The 22,079-nt window shown below is 39.3% G+C and overlaps 1 protein-coding gene across 21 annotated transcripts in view; it reads left to right on the forward strand.

Moving 5' to 3' along the window:
- The window catches only part of ZMYND8 (zinc finger MYND-type containing 8), a 64,469-nt gene extending 42,390 nt beyond the window's left edge, over window positions 1-22,079 (forward strand). For 18 of the 21 annotated variants that reach the window (XM_048963238.1, XM_048963240.1, XM_048963239.1 and 15 more), the window contains 15 exons: window positions 548-635; window positions 1,129-1,184; window positions 2,218-2,295; window positions 3,143-3,258; window positions 4,032-4,513; window positions 6,729-6,869; window positions 8,545-8,697; window positions 9,564-10,067; window positions 11,915-12,289; window positions 13,752-13,942; window positions 14,721-14,801; window positions 15,591-15,669; window positions 16,693-16,932; window positions 17,094-17,251; window positions 21,900-22,079. In XM_048963238.1, coding sequence (XP_048819195.1) covers window positions 548-635; window positions 1,129-1,184; window positions 2,218-2,295; window positions 3,143-3,258; window positions 4,032-4,513; window positions 6,729-6,869; window positions 8,545-8,697; window positions 9,564-10,067; window positions 11,915-12,289; window positions 13,752-13,942; window positions 14,721-14,801; window positions 15,591-15,669; window positions 16,693-16,932; window positions 17,094-17,251; window positions 21,900-22,001 — 2,844 coding nt within the window. In that variant the 3' untranslated portion in view covers window positions 22,002-22,079. Of the gene's footprint in view, window positions 1-547; window positions 636-1,128; window positions 1,185-2,217; window positions 2,296-3,142; window positions 3,259-4,031; window positions 4,514-6,728; window positions 6,870-8,544; window positions 8,698-9,563; window positions 10,068-11,914; window positions 12,290-13,751; window positions 13,943-14,720; window positions 14,802-15,590; window positions 15,670-16,692; window positions 16,933-17,093; window positions 17,252-17,553; window positions 21,718-21,899 lie in introns of those variants that run through there. The other 3 variants (XR_007380206.1, XR_007380205.1, XM_048963255.1) reach the window with 3 other exon arrangements.

Here is a 22,079-nt window from a genome sequence, read left to right on the forward strand (position 1 = left end):
GTGAGGAGTCCTTATTCTCTGGGCTCTGGGAGCAGAGGTCAATGTCTTTGTGGCATAAGTGTATAACAAATCCATGTCACTGATTTGATTCACCCAGGTGGTAGGCTAGAATATCAAAAACGGGCTTATGGGGTATAGTAAATAATTTTTTCCTGGGTCTTGTCAAAATAAAAAAATTAAAATGCCATGCAGCGATGATGATATGCCAGTGCAAAATCAAGGACTCTGTTTTCTGTAGAGACCTCAAGCAGAATTACTGCCTCAGGAAATGGACAGGTGCTTACTGGTGCCCCTCTGCAGCCCTTTGGAATTATTGAAGATGCTGATCTAAATAGTTCACTGTCGAGAATTGGTTTAGACATTTCATAAATATTTAGGGCAGTCAGAAAACACCTTGAACTTGGAAGGTTACTGAAGTATTTAGAATGAGTTGTAACATAAGGTTTTTGTTCTAGTTATTGTGTGTCTGACAGGCAGCAGTGTTTAGGAAGATGCAAGTTTTTACTCATATCTGTTTTCTGATACATTTAAAAATGTTTCTTTCCAGAATGTTAAAAAGAAAATGTACGGTTGCACTGAAGCATTTTTGGCTGATGCCAAATGGATTTTGCACAACTGCATTATTTACAATGGGGGTAAGCACAGAGATATACTTCTTAGAATATGAAGCTTCAGATTAGATTAAGCAATGCAGAAACTTGCTGCTGCTTGACAAATGGTGAAAGTATCTTCCTGCTAATGCTGTAGTTCTAAACGTGACTTTACAAAAAAAAAAGAATGACCTACATTTACACTTGGGACCAAATACTGCCTATGCTGTCTCCTTGCTCAGCAGGAGACCTGCCTGAGGAGATGCCCGTTACTGAATGGTGTGTCAGTGGTGGGCAGGGGCAAACAGGCACAAACAGGGAACACGTGAAGATTTTTTACTGCGCTTTGTTTGCTGGGAAGAGCCTGCCTGCTGCTTCCACAAGCACGTGTTGAATATATACCTGCTTTGCATTGTCTTTTCAGATGTTCTATGTTGTCTTCAACATAAACTTTTTATAACTAAAACCTGTTGATTTTTATCATTGTTTTATACTAACAGTTTTCTTGGTTAGAGCATTTTTCTTATTGTCTTCTCAGGAAATCACAAATTGACACAAACAGCAAAAGTTATCATCAAAATCTGTGAGCATGAGGTATGTGTACCCCAGTTAATTTGATTGTTCTATCTGTATATTTGAAGTATTCCATTGCTTGTATTTGTGATTGAAATAATGTTTTCTAATGTATGCATTACAAACTAATTTGTGTAGGCTTTCTTATGTTTGGGGATGCATATCCATGGCTTATAGGAAGATTTTGACAAGGGCATTGCTAATAATATTTTCCTTAGGATATTCACCATATGTAATTAGGATGTCAGTGATGGGAGAGAAGGTATGTGGGATCTGCACAAAGACACCTGTCTTCTAAATGAATGCTTGGAGGTGGAAAAAGAAACAGATGTTCTGATCTGTAGACATATTTGAGGTGGTTCGTTTGATGTCACAGTATGAAAGCCCTGTGAATAAATGCCTGCATTTTAGTTGATCGTTTGAACTGATTTTATTTCACTGAGAATTCATAATGCTAATATTACAAAAATTTATTCTAAATGCAGCATTTTTGAACGGTATTTCATTGATATGAATTATCTGATAATCTGACACTTCATATTTATGCAGAGTGCTTTTCCCACCCCTCTGCTGATGCAGCAATATCCATAATTCTAGTAAGTTTTGAGGATGTATCAATTGTTCAGAGAAAAAAAATTGTGTATGACCTGATTCTGACTTCCTAATTGGCTTATATAGTCTGAAAAAAGAACAACATATTTTCTTTTTGGTCTCCTAAATTATTATGGAACTAAGTGTTCAGAAACAAATGGTGGTCAGTAATTCTTTATCACTGCAATAAATGCAACACTAAAGACAGAATGTATTTTCATGACATGAGCAGTGTATGATCTGAAGAGAGGCTTAGAAATGTGTCTTGTTTAACTGGAAAGCCTGCTTCACAGGGGTAGGAAAATAGGGTTTTCTTTCAAAGTAGCATTGAATTCATGGCAGTTAAAGGTTGATTTATGACCACAGATTTGTGGGAAATATGATGTTATTATATTACAGCATTTACTAATCACACCTTGAACTGTGATAAGTTATTGAATGATTGTTTTCCTTTTCTTTTCAGATGAATGAAATTGAAGTGTGTCCGGAATGTTACTTAGCTGCTTGCCAAAAACGAGAGAATTGGTTTTGTGAGCCTTGTGTAAGTTAAGGATGATGGTAGTCTAGCTAGTGCATTAAAGTAAAGGCTCTTATTTAGCTCTTCTTGTCCTCCCATTGTTTTCAACCTGTGGTGGTTACTGAGAGGCTAGTGAATTAAGGAGAACTGCTAGTTCTACAAAGCAACTTGTAGTTACACATCATGCTCATCGCACTTTGTGGAATCAGAAGACCATCTCCAGGTGTTAGCTGTCAGACTCATGCTTTTGCTGAGAAGTGACTGTAAATTGTTAGCTACCAGTTTGCAGTCTCTGCCCTCAAATAAAAGGTGCCCACTGATGGGTCATTTGTGGTACTTGCACTAAGAGTAAAATTTCTGAAATGTGAATGTTTGAAAACTTGGTTTTGAGATTTCAGTATTAAGACTTGGCTTTCCTTTATTGCCTGTTAATAGGTTGTCTGACTTCTGCTTTTGTTTAATATTGCACCAAACCCTGAAAGACTTATTGAAGTTCTAAAGTAGAACTGTGTAATCTATCAAGTTCTCTCTTGAGCTTAAGTGGAAATTAGAGAATTTCAGAGGTCAACTGTAGTTTAGGATGTGCTGCATACTGGGAGAGAACAAGAAAAAAAATTATAGAACAGTAAGTGCTATTAAGATTTGTTCAAACAAGATAATATTTTTTTTATTTTTTTTTTTAACTTTTTTCCTCCCATGATCTATTAGGTACCAAATACATAGTGAAATGGAATCTTGTGTTTGTCCAGGGTCTTGCACATTATTTAATCCAGGAAATAAATATAATTTTAAAAACTTAATGCTGTATAACAGATTTTGAAGGTAATACTGCTAGTGTTTTCTTACTGTATGTTCTACCATCTTTCTCTAGAGCAATCCTCACCCTTTGGTCTGGGCTAAACTCAAAGGCTTTCCGTTCTGGCCTGCTAAAGCACTGAGGGATAAAGATGGGCAAGTTGATGCCCGTTTCTTTGGCCAACACGACAGGTGGGAATTTAACCAAAGCTTATTTCTGGTTATAGTTAAAAAAAAAAAAAAAAAAAAAAAACCCTCATTGTTATTTTGTGCTCTCCCAAGTTTTGGAATCCTTTTTTTTTTTTTTTTGAATATTGACCTGGATAAGCTATAATAACATTGTAGTGTATGCAATTTTAATTCCTTACATGATGTCTGTAGAGTGTGAGCCGTGCACTTGCAAGACTTGCACCTATATGACCTCACTGATCATGCAAGTTCATTCATGTGGCAATGAGTTTGCACTGGAAAAAAAAAATAAAAAAAATTTCTTACTAGTGGAAGGGGCCAGTACTGTTGTTTGAGCTGTCTGAACACCAAGGTAGTGAACACAATTGTAGGATGTTCTTTGGAACTGTTTTTCTCACTTGCATTTTCATGTTTCTCTGCTATGACCAATGGATTGTTCTGTAATGATCATCCTACAGTTCTATGGACTAGTTTGGTTAAATATGTTTTGTCCTATTGATCAGTATTTAATCTTCTTTTATGTGTTGCTGGAGAAAAGTAAAATCAGCTATAAATGTCCTAATAGAAGCAGTTTACTTATTTACCAGGGTTATTTAATGTGAAAAACCCTGTGCAGTGTCCTTCTAAAAGAAGGTGAAGGTCCTCTGAAATGATCTCAGGTGCACATATCTTTACGATGGCATAAAATCAGAGTTTGGGGACAAAATGTTTAAAACTTTACTGTGTCAGTTAACAGCGTAAACTGTCGTATCTCTGTCTTTCTGTTTGATTTGTAGGGCCTGGGTTCCAATAAATAATTGCTACCTCATGTCTAAAGAAATTCCTTTTTCTGTGAAAAAGACGAAAAGCATCTTCAATAGTGCAATGCAAGAAATGGAGGTTTATGTTGATAACATTCGTAGGAAGTTTGGAGTATTTAATTACGCACCTTTCCGGACACCGTATACTCCCAATAATCAATACCAAATGTTGCTAGATCCTACAAACCCAACTGCCGGAACTGCAAAGACGGACAGGCAAGAGAAGATCAAACTGAACTTTGATATGACAGCGTCACCGAAGATTCTCATGAGCAAACCCATGCTGAGCAGTAGCACAGGTCGTAGGATTTCGCTGACAGATATGCCGCGGTCGCCAATGAGCACCAACTCATCAGTGCACACCGGGTCTGACGTTGAGCAGGATGCAGAGAAAAAGGCAACTTCCAGCCACTTCAGTGCAAGTGAAGAATCCATGGATTTTATTGAGAAAAATACAGGTAGAAAGGGGCTGTAAGACTGCGTATGGTTAATTCACTAGTTGGAATCGTTGTGATTAGGAGGCATTTCATTTAAAATTGGATAGCTCTTTTTCAAGGCTTTGCCTTTATTTATTTGCTTTTGATAAGACTTAAAATTTATCGGATATAAACTTTTGCCAGTGCTGCCCAGGTAGGTGGAGGTGGTGCTGCACAAAAGAGTTGTGGTATCATTTGTTCACCTTCTGTAGAACGGCACTGGTAATGCACATGTTTCTTAATCGTGTGAATTAGTGGTGGGCACATTTGAAAGAGTCAGAACCAGCAGAAGTGACTGAGATTTGAGATAAATTTTGTTTATCAGGTCAGTATTGCAGCTGGAGAAATCAGTGCTAAATAACCACCCTCCCCTCTGCCCCTACATCTGTTTCAAGAAGCTTAATGTAAAAAAAAAAATATAAATCGACCAACAAGAGTCGTATGTGACACTTATTCTGCAGTGTTTGTGCAGCCCAGTAGTTTCTCCAAAACAAGCAGGCAGGCATGTATGCCAAGTGGTCAGTAGATGTGATGCCATTTGGGTATCTTACTCCTCCTCAAAGCTGAGCTGTGAAACCACCTTTGGCTCCAAATTATCTCATGGAAATTGTGATAAAGTAACTGCATCAGTTTTAAGTGTTGAGAACACGTAGATATTTCAGTAGAGAATAACATGTCAAAAGGAATAGTTCATTTTATACATCAGTTATCAAGGATGTATATGTGTGCAGTTTTCCTGCACAAGCTGTAGCTTACAGGTACTGTTTTCTGTCTTAAAACTTATTTACATTATTATTTCTTTATAATAGTAGAGATTGTTACCAAAATCACATTAAAGCTGTCCTGTTAGAGAAAGGTAATAGGAGATATAGGATAATATTATCCTATTATTTTGCATTCTTGACCATCATAGCAATTCTGGGGAACTTTCACTTTCCTCACACCTCGCTGATCCTGTCTTAGTGCATAAAATGCCAGATTTGACTTAACAGCAGGCAGTTGGAATTGATGGATGTCCCTTGCAACCGAGCTCCTCCATGTGCAGGCTGGATGTGGCTCTGGGCAGCCTGGTCTGCTGGTTGGCGACCCCACACACAGCAGGGGGTTGAAACTGGATGATCATTGTGGTCCTCTTCAACCCAGGCCATTCGATGATTCAATGATTAGCTGATTTTTATATTCTAAACTCATATGTTCCAATTTCCCACCTGGCATTTCTTCCTGTATATTGTCACAAATGCTAATATATTTTTTTTTAATTTAGCTGTCGTGTTAATGGAATGTGTGATGTGATTAAAATGAGGATTAACTTACTTTGTTTATTGTAAAAGAAAACACCAGGTAGGATGACTGCACTGTCTTTAGACAGGAATGCTTTTATTCAGATGGAATGGATGGTTCTGTTGTGCATTTGGAGTGATATGAAGGAAATAACTTGGAAATAACTTGCAACCTTGTCCTGGGATGTAGCAAATGAATTGTAGCTGTCAGATGCAGTGTTCAGCTATGACTTCAGGGTAACTTGTCAGAACGTTAAACAGGAGTTTAATGCACAGCACTTGCTGTCAGAAATCAGAGGTTTTTTTCAGGTTATGGCCTACGAAAGCTTCCTTCTGTAGACTGACTGGGAGTTTCCTGAAGTTCATGTTTGAAATGTGACTCTGTGGATGTTTTGGAGGATCAGAGCACAGACTTTTGCTTAACTGTGTAAAATTAGAATATCCTACTGCCTTATCTGAGGGGTTTTGTCACTGATCTCCAGCTGCACTGACTGAACTTAATATGATTTCTTTGAATTCTCTATTAACATCTCTACAAAATGGCTGGACTTTTTTGTTAATGTTTACCTGCATACATGCAGTAAAATAATGGCAATTCAGAGTCTAGAGTTCACATTTAAAATAACCAAATCTCGAAAGCTAGAATCTTGAAAACAGAGAGGTTTTCAGGGTAAACGTGCATTTGGTGTAATGAAATAAATCATGGTAGTGTGATTTTCCTTACAATTTGTTCTTTTATTAAACTAAAGTCTAAGGGTATTTGAAAGTTAGCAGTGGAGGTATAGAATAATATTTAAATGATTAAACAAGAACCTTTTCTCTGCTTTTATAAGTTGAAAAGCTGTTTTGGCCCAGCAAATATGGCTTTACTGTGATTATTATTAAATCCATCCTTATTAATTTTGTACTTTTTTCAGCTTCCCCTGCACCAACGAGAACAGGTCAAGCAGGGAGCTTGTCAGGCAGTCCCAAACCCTTCTCTCCTCAAGCGTCAACGCCAATTTCTGCTAAGCAAGAAAGAACTGCCACTCCAGGAAGCATTCTGAATCTGAATCTTGGTTAGTGTTGACTTGCAGAAGTCCCAGTATGTTATAGCTGGATAAATCATGGGGGTGCCAAAAGAACGTGAACAAACTTACTTCTAGGTAGATTTAAATGAACAAAGAACTTGAAGTGTGGCTTTGTGTAATTGTTGTTTCATCAAATAAGATGTTTGATGTTTTGTAAGTGGAATTGAAAGTTCCTGTTGCTTTTTCTTCTTTTTGATCAAAATAAGTTTTTAATGGGTGATTTCATAGCTGAATTGTACAAATAAGTGTTTCTAAACAGTAGGTAAGTTTGTAAAGCTTATAATTACATGAGCTGCTGATGAAGTTTTCACTTGTCTTGTGGTCTTGCAAACTTCATGTCTCTTCTTCACTGACCATCTGTATCAAGGGAGATACTGAGATTAAGAGATGAATTAGGAAAGTACTGCTTTGGTAAGGCAGTTCTGAAAGCCAAACAGATGTAAATCAATTTCCCCAATCATGTTTTGCTTCTACGGATATTCTGATTCAGTTCTGATTATATTTTCCATCCACTTGATGTTACATGGAGTGACAGAATTTTTCCCGGTCTTCACCAAATACTTCAGGAAGGCTGAGATCAAGTTCTGCATTCTTTTAGACATACCATACTTCTCAGTGTTAGTCTGTGCTTGTGATATAACCATGGAATTACTTGTGCTGCACCACAGCTGTTTGTCTTTTTTATCAGATGTAACAATGCATTATAAAAAAAACCAAACACAAAAAGAAACATCATATGGGAACTGTTTGAGCCATGGATGGGAGGCATTAGCTTGAACATAGAACATTCTGAATAAATGGGGTAGAACTGAAAAACCAATGTTATGGCCCGGGAGCAATACTGTAACAGAACAGCTACTGTGCTTTCTGGTAGAATATCAATCATTTATTCAGCTTTAGGGGGATTTCTTTTCCTAAATATGCTGTTTGATGCTAGAAATGAAAGTGGCAGCTGCACTAAACATGATTCCATCTACAAAACCCATGGATTTCAGACATGACTTGTGGTGTCTTATTTTCAAGCGCAATGTGAAAAGGGATTCCCCTAAAAAGCAAAAGTGAAAATATGCGAAACAAAAACTTGTACCTTAAGCAGAGTGCTAGAAGGGCTGTGATCCTCCAGTTCAGCAAGGAGGAAGGGGAAATAGTGAAAAGGAGCCATCAGTTGTTGCTGGTAGACTGGCTAAAGTGAAAAGTGGAAGCGTGAATGACCAAGCTACACACAGATTGCTTGGAAAAATATATGTGGTACAGGGCCTGTCCTTGTGAAATGGAGACAGAAAAGATAGAAAACTTTCATGCGGTAAGGAATGAAATTCTTAAGATGGATGATAAGAAACAGTAAAGACTTTAGAGATGAGAATTTGAAGATTTCTCCTCAGGGGGTTTGCCTGCCCTCTGGCTCTGTTTTCTTTCTGCAGCGTCAACAAGGCAAATTGGAAACTCAGATCTTCTCAGTGAGACCCCCCTTGTGGGCTGGGCAGATAAATTTGGATTGTGAGACTACTTCCAGGTTAAGATTCAGGATGCCCTGGGGAGGTGTTGTAGTGTCTCTTGTCTCCGTTTTTCACACTTCAGATTGTCTGCACTGTTACTCAGTTACATGTTTGCCTCACGTGGACATTCTTCTTTTTGTAAAATTTTGTTTTAATTCCTTTTCTAGATCGAAGCAAAGCTGAGATGGATCTGAAAGAGCTGAGTGAGTCAGTCCAACAGCAGTCCACTCCTGTGCCACTCATTTCACCAAAACGACAGATACGTAGTAGGTTCCAGCTTAATCTTGACAAGACAATAGAGAGTTGTAAAGCACAACTTGGTGAGTATCCCAGTAATGCAGTGGAAGCCTGGAGGATGAATTTGAGAAAATGTTGAGTTGGAGTCTAAAAATAAAAAAAGCATTTTCAAATATTGAAACTTTAATTTTTTTCATTAAAACAGGAGTAGAGGCTATTTGAGCTCTTAGAGGCAAATAGAACTGAACACGTCTAACTTAAACTCTGGCAAAAGCTGACAGGTCTGATTTTTGCCAAAAAGCTTTCATCTTGTGATCTGTTTTTGCACCATTCTGACGTAGATGGTTTGGCACAACTATAATCTTACTATTTGCTTTGTACACTGAAAAACCGAAGATCTGTGCCTGACTTTTATGTTTGCTGCACAGATGTGTATATCCAGTGATGAGGGCACTCCCTACTGTTGAAAAGCATTAACAATCCAGCAGTTAATTGAAGGTTAAAAAAGTACAGATTCTCCTTACAAAAGTTATGCAGTCTGAAACTGATTTTACAAACATGCATAGAAATAACTGGTCAGTTGAATAGTGTTACTGATTTTAAGGTGGTTTCTTGTAGTTACTAATCATTCCTGTTAATATTTGCCAGCGTTGGCCCAACATTGAACAGAGCTATAGCTTGCAGGTAGTGAAAAAATAGTGTGAAAGGTGGGCTGTTGAATCAAATAAAAATAAGAATTAGGAGTATGGAAGGTAATTCTCACTCGTGATACTGCAATAGGGCTGTAAGAGAGATGCTTATAGCTTAAGGATTGACAGCTAAGGTAGTGGTACCTCTCTGTTTTGTTCTACAAAGGGCCGGGTTTGGGGTTTTGCTTTTTTTCTTTTCTCTTTGGTAATACCAGCCAGTCTGATATCAGCATGGACTGTACTTTCCTCCCCACATTTAGGAATAAATGAAATATCTGAAGCTGTTTATACTGCAGTAGAACACAGTGACTCTGAAGATTCTGAAAAATCTGACACCAGTGACAGTGAATATAGCGATGAGGATCAGAAATCTAAGAATGATCAAGAAGATGGAGAGGATAAGGAAGGTACAAGAAGTGACAAAGAATCATTAAGCTTGAAAAAAAAACCTAAGCCCCCAGCACAGAATGAAGATAAGGAAGAACTTAAAAGCACAAGTCCAGAAGTGGAGAAAGCAGATGACCCAGTCAAAGAAAAGGCAATTACAGACACTGAAAAAGAGTTTTCTGAAAAGGGAAAAAGTTTGCAACATCCTGCAAAAGAAAAACTGAAAGGTAAAGATGAGACGGACTCTCCAACAGTGCATCTGGGACTGGACTCTGATTCTGAGAGCGAACTTGTCATCGATCTGGGCGATGATCACTGCGGGCGTGAAGGACGGAAAAACAAGAAAGAGTCAAAAGAGCCTCCTCCTAAACAAGATGGTAGGATGAAATTCTTATTATTTGTCCTTTATCCTTGCACTGTTGTCCAAGCCAAAGCTGTAAGCTCTATCTTTGCATTTAAGATGGTAAAAATATATGTACTAGAACAATGTTTACGAATGATTTTTCATTCTTGATGAGTAAGCGATATTTTCAGTTCTATAATTTCTGCATTCAGTTTTAAAAAAAAAAAAAAAAATTATTTCATTGAAATTACTTTCAGCAACATAAAATTATGAACACACATTTGTTCTGTCACAGATTTAGGAATTTGGTTCTGCTTCAGCCACCAGTCAAACATAAATACATTTCCATGGATGTCCCAAAACCGCAGCTGTATAAGCACTAGAATTTTTCAGAGATACAAATTGCATGAGTTCCAATTAAATGCTTTAAGGAGGATGGAAGCTTTTTTGCTTTTGCAAGAGGGAGAAAGAGCTCTAAACCTTAAGGGGAGGAGGATTATCACCCCAGTGAAGACAGTTCCTTGATCAATGCTGATGTTTCACTGTCAGGCTGTATAGCAAGAGAATGGGATACACGGAACAGTCATCTATAAGCTCTGGGATGACAGGTGTAAGTGGTAACCTAGAAACATCTTAACAAATGGTAACTTCTTGTTCTTCCGGAGAAGTCTTTTTGTTTACAGGCAGCCAGGATGGGTTATGAAAGACTTGATTAACATGGTTTATGTCTGTGATGTGATGGCTGCTTTGTAACTGAGGGAAGGGCTGTGGATGTTGTTCACTTAGGTTTTAGTGAAGTGCTTGACACTGCCTTCCCCAGTACTGTGCCAGAGAAGCCGGCTGCTTGTGTCCTAGGGAGGTGCAGTTTGCTGGGTGAAGAGCTGGCTGGCTGGGGTCAGAGAGGCCTGGTGGGGGAAGCTCAGTCCAGCTGATGATCGATCACCAGTAAGTTGTGGACCATACCACATCAGGTGGGTCTGCTTGAGAGTGGGAAGGCTCTGCAGAAGGATCCGATGGGCCGCACTGATGGGCCAAGCCCATGACATTCAACAAGTCTAAATGTCAGGTGCTGCACTTGGGTTACAACAGCTCCACACAGTGGTAAAGGCATGGGGAGAAATGCCTGGAAAGGTGCCAGGCAGAAAAGGACCTGAAGATGCTGGCTGACAGCTGGCTGCACATGAGCCAGCAGCGTGCCCAGGTGATACTGGTGAGGGCCAGTGGCATCCTGGGCTGCATGAGAACTCGTATGGCCAGCAGGGCAAGGGACTTAGTGGTCCCCTTGTATTGATGAGACCATGCCCTGAACATTGTGTTTGGCTTTGGGACCCCCACTATGAGGAGGATTTTGAGTTGTTTGAGTGTGTGCAGAGAAGAACAACAGCACTGGTAAGGGGAAACGACACAGAAAACAGGAGTTATGAGGAGTGGCTGAGGGAACTGGGATTGTTTCATCTAGGAAAGAGGAGGTGGCTCTCTGCCATTACCAGAAAGGAAATTGCAATGAGGAAGGTGTCAGTCTCTTTTCTCACTCCATAGGACCCAAGGAAACAGTCTCATTTTCAGCAGTGGAGATTCAGATTGGATGTAAGAAAGAATTTAATCGTGGGTGGGGGAGTGGTCAGGCATTGAAATGGGATTCCTGGGGAAGTGGTGGAGTCCACTGGAGTTCCATCACTTCACTGGTGATGGAACACGGTAGGTTGGGTTGGCGGTCGGACCTGGTGATCGTGAAGATCTTTTCCGACTGCGATGGATCTATGATTCTGTTCTAATTCCGTGACAATTTCTGTTCTGGAAGGTGCACGTGACTCTTCAGAATTTGATGTGAAATTATGGATCAGATGTGGTGGTGAAAAGTTGACAATAAATTTTGTTTAGTTGTAGGTAAAACTCCACCTTCTTCCAGTGCAAGCACCCAGCCCCTGCCAGAAACCCCAGTTCTCACCCGCTCTGCGTCCCAGACTCCACCAGCTGGTGTGACTGCAACTACTAGTGCTACTTCTACTGTTAGTGCTCCATCTGCAGCCACTGGAAGCCCTGTGAAAAAGCAGCGGCCTCTGCTGCCTAAGGAAACTGCCCCTGCTGTGCAGCGAGTAGTGTGGAATTCTTCCAATAAATTTCAGACATCTTCTCAGAAATGGCACATGCAGAAGGTGCAGAGACAGCAGCAACAGCAGCAGAACCAGCAGTCTCAGTCACAGCAGCCTCAATCCTCTCAAGGGACAAGATATCAGACAAGACAAGCAGTTAAAGGTATACACTTTCTAACTCAATGTGCCCGTGATGCCATAATCCCCCAGTAGTGATGTCAGTGCTCCCAGGCTGCCTAACCAGGGATTTCTTCCATATAAACAAAATCTCAAAGTGTGGTTCTTCTTTTATAAATGACTATGAAATACAGCAACTCACCATACCTGCTCTTTCTGGTGTGTATTTAGTCATGTCTCCTTATTTGAATGACAAACCATTTGTGTATCTGTAAAATATCTTTGCCATTCTTAGCCATCAGTTTTGAAAGACTAAACTGATTATTTTCTGCTTTACATGATGAAATCGTTAATTCTGTTTCAGTTGCATGATTACCATTGTTACCTCAACATCTACAATCTGGATCCAATTTTATTTGCCAAGAAGCTGATTTGTACAGGCTTTTTTTCCCCCCCCCCCCCCCCCCCCCCACAGGTTAAATCAACATTTTTCCTATTGAGTGCATTGTTACAATGTTCTGTCATATGATATGCTAGAAATATCAGATGAAAACGCTCTAGAATATACAGATTTTCTTATATACTGAATCGATGTTAAATAGTACAAAGTTAAATTTAAGAACTGTTTTATTTCAGTAATATTTCAGCCTTTAGAGGATACCATCAACTGAGATCTTTACAAAGTGAATTGTTAAAATTAAATTGAAAACTAAGGCAGGTAAGTCATTAGGGATGGAAAGGTGAAGCTCTTCATGTTTTGATTTGTACTCTTATTTTTGAATTACCAACTGTTTTAAGATGATTTGAAATATTGAGCACGTTTGACAAAGCCTTCCTGTTTACTGGCTTTCATCCCACTTGAGTTAATTCTATAAATAAATTCTTTGCTTTAATGAGTTAACCTTGCATTACATTCCTTGCTCTCCAACCAGAGGCTGAGTTTGGGCTGGATGTATTACATTAAACATATCGCAACGCAGAACTAACAATAATTAGTAGCACTAATAGCAAACGAATGCAAATAACACCAGGAAGTACAACTAAAATTCTTACTAAAGCTCTCTTCAAAAGTAGCTCACTAAATCTTGTTTCTAAAGGAACAAAGTCAGTAATGTACTTTCAGATGGTGGCAGGTGAAAATGTTGAAGACAGGCTTGTGCTCGTACCTGTGGTGCTAGCTGGGGGCTGTCCAAGTGGAGAGGTTAGGAGATGGGATGGGAAAGTCCCAGAATGGGAAGAACGACGATCAGAGGGAGACTTTTGCACTGACCAGTCTAAACTTGCAGGTTTTGAAGTTGTTTGCTATCTTGTCTTGAAGCTGTATAATTATATGTGAGTTCAGTGGCTGGTCAGTGTACAATCAATTTGATAAATGGCACCTTTGTATAAGTAAGAAAAATCTTGAGATTGTTGAGGTGCAGACATTTAATGAACACTAAAGTTAGGAGTTACCTATTCATCTTCGTAATTACTTGTGATTAATGGTCTGCTGTGTGTTCTTTCCGTAGCTGTGCAGCAGAAAGAGATCACCCAGAGCACTTCCACATCAACTATAACTTTGGTTACAAGTACTCAACCTATTTCTATGGTTACAAGTTCTGGATCTGCAAATACACTTTCTTCCTCAGTTAATACAGACTTGCCAATCGCAACAGCCTCGGCTGACGTGGCTGCAGACATTGCTAAATACACTAGCAAAGTAAGTCCTTGAAAAAGATCTTCTTAAACTTATTTTTGTGGTGAATTTTAAAGTTCTTTAAAATTTCAAGTTCTGAAATAAAAAATCTTATTTAGAAAGTAACAAGCAGTAGGTAGAAGCAGTCAGACTGCTGGGATCTGAGCTATTGCTGTAGAAGCAGCTGAATGCTGTCATTCTAAGCACGGCCTGCTGGAGGCTGCCCAGGCACTCCCACTTTGTCCCCATCACTTGTATTTCCCCATCACTTCTTTTGGTCACGTTTCATTGCGCTTTGGACAATTTTCGGTATCTCCTCACCATATATTTACAGTAAGCACTAATAATCATCATGTGCATTCGGTAGAACACACTCAGATGCAACTGTTTTAAAACTCTGCAAAGCTTCATCAGATTGTAACTTGTCCTAAGTGTGCATTCAAGTATTAAAACTGAAGCTTAGTTGTTAAACAGATGATGCAGTACTTGTTATAAAGGTGATGGTGGAGTGAGGGAGATCAGCTTTTGGTATATTCTCTTAGGTCTTTGAATTAAGACAAACAAAAAAGAGAGTACTATAAATAAGTATGCAGACATTAAAAGCACTTGAAAACAACAGAATCCTGGTAGAAAGTGCTTTCTTGTACCTTCTAAAACAGTACTTCAAAAGGAGATTCAGATAAACATGTATATATGCACATAGATACTAATAGCAATACAGGCTCACATTGGAGTGGCTGAAATGAAGTTAAAGTGGTTATCTGTTAAAAATAGGTATCTAAGACTTTTATTTGTCTTCCAGATGATGGATGCCATCAAAGGAACAATGACTGAAATATACAACGATCTTTCAAAAAATACCACTGGAAGTACAATAGCTGAGGTTAGTGCAAGGTGGAGACAAGTCTGCTTCACCTTCACAAGTTGTAAAAGAGTGTTTTATGCATAAAAATACCACATGCTATCGTAATGCAGTCACATACTGCATAAGAGTTACATGATTATGACCATAGATGTAATACTTCTTTTTTAGTTTGCTGGTCATATTATCACTGTTTTTACTACAGAGCACCAATAAAAGTGTCTTCCTGCTAAATGTTGCATTCACTGTCAAGGTAGTACTTGGTGTCTTTAAAGTGTTTTCTTTAAAGCTGGCAAAACCAGATTAAACAAAGTAAACTATGAATGAATGTGAAACGTGAGCAAGAGAAAGCTCAGAGTTAAGTGTGAAATCTTTTGTTTGTATTAAACATAAGAAGGAAGCTGCAGTTTAGAGCAGTGGTGTTCGTAGTGAATGAAAAACCCACTTCTGTAAGTCTGGGTGCGTTGAAATAAAAGAATCAATCAGGTGGCACGCAAACAAATACAAGCAAAACTGAGAAACAGATTTTTGTTGTGGTTGGAGAAATTGGAGACCTAATTCTAGATGGAAGACCAAGTTTAATTGAAGTGGGTTTTGTTTTCAAACGATCTTGCACTTTTTATGATAGGAAAACGTACCAAGAAAATAGAATACCTATTGCCCATGCTATTGAAAAGGAGCCTTAATGTAAGTGATGATGAAGCTCTTTGTTAGAGCCTTGCATTTCTGTATATAGTTGTGCTATATACTGTACTCTGTCATCACTACTAAATATTAACGTTTCAATATTTGTTTATTTGTAATATCCAGATTCGACGTTTGAGGATTGAGATAGAAAAGCTTCAGTGGTTACATCAGCAGGAACTCTCAGAAATGAAGCATAATCTGGGTATGAAAATGGCAAATACAAAATCTAAATGCTTGTAGCATGCATTGTCTTCATGTTAGCTACCAGAGATTGTCCACATGAAGGGTAGAGCACCCTGTAGAATGTGCTGTCAGTATCAGTGGGTACCATTTCAATCCGTACACAGATGACTTTTATGTGTGCATAGTAAGCAACAGGTTTCAGTCCTCTGAAAGAAATCCAGGCTACAGAGATTTTTGATTGAATGTAACTGTTTTTTGTTTTTTTCAATGCACCACTGGATAATCTCTTTAGGAGATATTTTATGCTGATTACTTCATACTAATGAAGTATGTAGCTGGCAAATGTTGCTCCAATTTTCAAGAAGGGTAAAAAAGAAGACCCTGGTAACTACAGGCCTGTTGGTCTGTCTTCGTTTCCTGATGAAGTTACATAGAAGGTTATTCTTGGAGTTGCTGAAAAACACTTTGAAAGGCAGTGCAGTTATTGGTTGTTGCCAGCATGGGTTCACACAATGGGAAAATCCTGCTTAAATTAATGTTGTTTTATGACAAGGTTACCCACGTAGTTGACCAAAGGAAGTTAGCAGGTAGGATACTCACAGAATCCAAAGGCAGGAACTGGGAGAATGTAGGGCATGACCCAGATTTGAGACCTTCTGAAATACCTGATGGTGCTCAGGGGACCTGGTGAGGTGCTTCTGGAGGTACTGAGGAAACTGGTAGATTAAGTTGCTAAGCCTCTGCCTGTATCATAGAGAAATTGTGGCAGTGAAGTTCTGATAGACTGCAAAAGGGAAAACACAACTGCCATTTTTTTTTAAAAGGGAAAAAAGAAGAGCTGGATTGCTGCAGGCCAGTCATTTTCACCTCTGTGCCCAGCATCACGGAGTGTGGTAATAAGCAGCCTCTTTAAACTGAGAGAGGTTGGAAGACTGTCATTTGCTGTGTGGATATGAAGCAGATACACCTAAGTTTAGGGAATATTTTATTAGCTTCCATTTCATGGAGAGGCAAAATTTATTTATCTTTGTATTTTGAGTAGAACTGACAATGGCTGAAATGCGTCAGAGTCTAGAACAAGAACGGGATCGCTTGATTGCTGAAGTGAAGAAGCAGCTGGAAATGGAAAAGCAGCAAGCAGTGGATGAAACTAAAAAGAAGCAGTGGTGTGCCAACTGCAAGAAAGAGGCCATTTTTTATTGCTGTTGGAACACTAGCTACTGTGACTATCCCTGCCAACAAGCTCACTGGCCTGAGCATATGAAATCCTGCACACAGTCAGGTAATCTTGCTCTGGGTTGCATGTTTCACAGCTAAGGGGAGCTGGGGTGGATGTAACACACAGAGATTCAGTGTTCTTCATTTGCACGTGTGCAGATATGCCTGTTAAGATTGAAGACTGGTGCACAAGAGTAGTGGCTCTGCTTTCTTCTTTTTCTTTAGCTACTGCAACACAGCAAGAAGCCGATACTGAAATTAACACAGAAACATTAAATAAATCATCCCAGCCCAGTTCAAGTGTGCAGCCTACGCCCACGGAAGCAGCCAGCACCCCCAAGGAAAAGGACGTTTCAACTGATAAAAGCAAAGAAAGCGTTACAGTGAGTATTGCTGTGGTCACTGCAAACCACTTCAAAACTAGAGTCCTCTGAAACCTACCCCTAAAGGCCTCCCTGGATCAGCTGGGAATTTATGGCCGTTTGCATATTGCAAAATGTGTGATTTGGGGAGTAAGAGAGTTGTGGCTCTTTGTTTGTTTTTTTCCCCGTCATCTTGGGAAAAGTCTCCTTCTGTCCTCTGGGAATACCCTTTCCCCTGCACTCATTCCCAGTAAGACCTTGTGTTGGCTTGACTCATCCTTCCAGCCAAGGGGGACTGGACCTCTCTCTTTCTCTCTCTCCAGGACCCATCAGTGTAGCTTCTGGTCTGGATCTTTCGATACAAGTTGCCTTCTGATAAGCAATACTGACTGCAGCACTTCCAAGCCCTTCTTACCTGGGGGTTCAGAGGCCAAGCTCAAGACCTGCATTCAAATCAACTTACTTTATCACAACAGACTGCCACTAGGGTACCACAATGTTCCATAACACTGATACAGCAATCCACCTGGATCTACAGTTAACGAAGCAGTGTACAATTCTGAAATCCTCCATATCATCTACTCTGATAGTATTCAGTAGGCAAGGATGAGCAAACGCTCCAATAAAAGGGACTTAACATTGCATATATAGAAAATGTTTATAGAGAAGATTCTGCTTTATAGGTAGGGCTTGACTATTAGCAATTTCAGCACCATTTTTCTTCTGCCCATGCAAGATTTGTTAAATGAAAAATTTTATGGGGGGCTTATCCTTCAGACCCTTTACACTTGATCCTCTACATCAGTAGGAGCCTTGTTGTATTTTAAAATATTAAAGCAAACTAATTTTGTAGTATTGTGATTCCAGCATGATGTCTCATTGAGATAGTTCTTCTAGAATTGGGAAGCATAGTATAATAGAGAGCTGTGTTCATTTCTTGACACTTTTGCTACTGTCTGGTGTTAGATCTCTGGGCTTGACATGTCATCTAAGGGAGTCACTTGGGAAACAGATTAAAAGAAGGGGTAAAGGATGTGCTGTCCCACCTGGATTCTGGGGGGAAGTTCTTTGAACTTCTTTGGCTCAGTTGAAGCTCGTATGTATTGTCTGTGGCAGTGTGACCTTTGTACTACTGGGAGAAAAGGGGATCAGAGAAAATCAATTGCCTAAAACTTTGGCCAGGGAATATTCCAGTTATACTAATCTGGAATTGCTTTCACGTAGGTATTCTACCTGAAACATCATGCTGTGTACATTGATCATGTTCATAATTTGAATTTTGTTTTATAAACAAAGAATTAACCTGTGAATTCATTAAGATACAAATTTTTAGCACAAACAAAACATCCAACATAAATTTCATACAGTAATAGTAATGACTAGGTGGAATTCATGTAAAAGCTGAGACTTTTACTGAGGTTGCCTGTGCTGTCTCTGCAGATAGCAACAGGTGTGACAAGCAACCAGCCTATAAAACTGGTCCAGGTACCGCAGAGCACCACCTATATTCCAACTACTCAACCCTCAATTGTAAGTACGATGTCATCATTTGAAGTCTGCAGTAGTGCTGTTCCTGGCATTAAAATTGCACAGTATTTCTGGGGGGTTGTCTCCATTTGCTGTTCTAATTAAGATATGAATTCACTGGTGTAGTTTCAGTTTGCAGTGCAAAATGTCCTGTTTTGCTGTGCAACATTCCACCCTTCCATTTCATCACTGATTGTTACAAGGAGTCAGGAGTCCTCCTTAAGAACAGCTAAGGCACTGAGGATAGTCAGACTTCCATTTTACATTACTGTGTTAGTTATTTCTGTTTCATGTATATACTTGAACACAACATCAATGTAAATATATAGAATTCATTTAAAATATCTTTTAAATATCTTTTTTGTCTATGGTATCCTAAAGAGATTCAATGAGTTCTGAGCTATGCTTGATATTTCCATGACATCTCAGTAACTATGAAAGAAAAGTATGCATTCATCAGTAGTGTATCTCCCATGCAGTCTTGCACACTAGCGTGAAATTGAGAAATAGCATTGAATTCAGACCTGTTTTTTTCTATTGAAAACTTAACCAAGGACACTTGAATGCCCTTTTATCAGTCACTGGAGATGGGACAGCAGTGAGGTTTGTTTTCTTTATTTTGCATACCATAATATCACATTCTTTCTGTGTGATGTTCATTCATGCTCTGCAGTGTTCGCTTCACTGTCAGCGTGGCACCTGAGCTGACCTCTTACCAAAAAGAAAATTGCTGATGCTGCACTGGTAGCTGACCCGCATGCCTTGTCTCGAGCGGTGGGCTCAGCTGAGCAGCCCATGTTTCGGTCACTTCAGTTAATTTTCTGACTGAAGCTAGATAATAGCAGTTCAGTTTTGATGTTGTGACTGTGAGGCCCAATCAGCTCAGTCACTGTCCTTCTTTTGCTTTGTTTACACACACGGATGTGCATGCACCCCCACCAGCTGCAGCGTTCACACACCTGTGTGCAGGAATGCATGCACCTCCACACACATTGCAGTGTTTCATAGCCATCACATTCGACAGAAAAAATGTACTGCTTGTAGTGGATATCATGACTTGTCACATTCCTAAGCATTTGTACTCAACTCGTTTGTCTCGACTGAGAGCACAGTGCACCTTTGCAGGATTGGCCCTAAGTCGTTTGAACTGAATTGCCGTAACAAGGCTTTGTGTGTTTGCAATCAAACAGCAAGCTTCAAAGAAGTTAGGCTCTCTCGTGCATAGTTGAGAGGTTCCAAGATCATAAGGTGGTTTCATGTAACATTCAGAGTAACGGCGGTAACCTTCATCAGTTTTCTGTTATACAAAGTGTTGAGTAATGTGAAGCGTAAGTGGAACGTCTGAAGGTTTCAACCTTTATTTGTGCATGTTTGAAACGTTGTACACATTTGCATTAGCCTTGCACAGCTACAGACACCTCTGTACTCTAATGACTGCACGTGCAATTTAAATAATTTTAAACCTTAATGCATGTTTAATATGTATGCAAAATGTACAAATGTGAAAAGCTGGCAGAGGTGGAAGATTGACCTCTCAGGGAATGATCCTAATGCATTTAAGGAGTCTTGCACATTCCATATCCCGATCACTCTAATAACTGAAACTTAATTTTCTCATTTGTGTAAGCGTGTACATGTAAAAGACAGCTGTGGCAACCTTAATTTTCCTACCTGTAGTGCTAACAGTGATGTACATAGTGGCTTCTTTAGAGTTCAATTTGCACTTTGTTTCCCACTAGGCATTTCCTCCCTCTGCACAACTTTCAGTTTATCCTCTGGGTGCCGTTTCCACTGAACCCTCTTTACACCTCTGAAACCATTATCAAATGACTTTAACCTTGAACTTATTCAGAGAACTGATTTCACATTTGGTTTTTGTTCTTTCTGCGGTTGAAATGTCGTAAACATTTAAATTCATCATCTTTGCATTCCAGGGAATGGAATAGTAGGCTTCTGGAAGGCACAGATTTTGTCACAAAGGAGCTGGCCAACACTAGGCTGTAATCCATCTCAGCAGGGACACTCTCAGTTTTTCCTGAGTACCATCAAGGCACTGATGTGGTTTCTTAAATTTATGGGGGGAAACATAGGGCTCCAGTGAAGTTGTGTGTTGTTCTTCCACGTTTGCTTTGGAAGCCTACACGAACCTTAGGGGGAGTCCTGGGAGTCCCTTCCACGTTTCTCAAATTCTCACTCCTTGTTTCTTCCGCAAAACGTTGTGAGCTGAAATGGATGCATCTGTTGGGTCACCAGTTGGCCATCGCTGGCGTTGTATCAAAACATACTTGCAGTTGGTGTGGCATAAACGTTTCTAAGCTTTCTCACGTTTTTGTAGGAAGGTTAAGATACAGACTTAAGATTCAATAAATCCTTTTCCGGATGTTCCAGAGTGACGTGACGTTGACCAGATTGTTTAACATTCTTGTGCCTTTGTCTCTGCATCCGTAGAACCCATTTCTACCCATAGAGATGTCCTGAAACTTCAATTGTTAAGATTTATAGATCATAATCTGTATGATGGAAGTGAAAAGTTTATTCTATATCAGTATTTTTACAGGCAGTGTAAGACAATTCCCAGTAATGCTGACGTTTTTGTTATCAATTTGTGCAAAAGTTTAAGAACCTTTTTGTTTAAATGGATGTTCTCTGTTCTCTTCTGTGTAGACTGAACGCATGGGGGAGTTCCTTTGAGGGGAGGGGGGGAAGATGTAAGGGATATGCTTATAAACAAGGGTATTTTTGTACTCCAGGTTGATTTGTTGGAACTCTTTCAAATGACAGAGGATTTTCTTAGCCCTTTTTCCTCTTCCTGTGAATTTATTTGGGGAAAATACATAACTGGATGTAGGAGCTTTGAAAACCTAGTTCTCCAAGCATAGGTAGAGCATGCATGTTACCTATAGGAACAGCTGGTCCCAGTAATTATAAAGTAGCAATTACAGAGAAAAAAAAAAACCTCTTAACTATAGGAAAGTAATATACTACTTTCTGCCTTGGTAGTATTTTGGTAATTAAGGTATAAATCCTTGCACAAAATTGGAGCTTGTTCTGGATTTTCCCTGGACAATAAATCTCTATTTCTGTGGTCATGTTGATATGACCTTTAACATAACAATATGTTTCTCTTGGTTTTAATCCACAGACCATTCCTGTAGTGGTAAGTCCTTCTGCTGGGACAGTGGCAATGAGAACTGGAGTTCAGTATGTTCAGACCACAATGCCAGTCCAAGTACGAAGAGTCTAACTGCTAACAAGAAGTCCATACAATTGTTGGAATATATAAATCTAATAGAAATGTGAAAAATAAACACAGTTCTTTGGA

Source organism: Lagopus muta, chromosome 16, assembly GCF_023343835.1.
Source record: "Lagopus muta isolate bLagMut1 chromosome 16, bLagMut1 primary, whole genome shotgun sequence".
In the NCBI taxonomy this organism is placed as follows: domain Eukaryota; kingdom Metazoa; phylum Chordata; class Aves; order Galliformes; family Phasianidae; genus Lagopus; species Lagopus muta.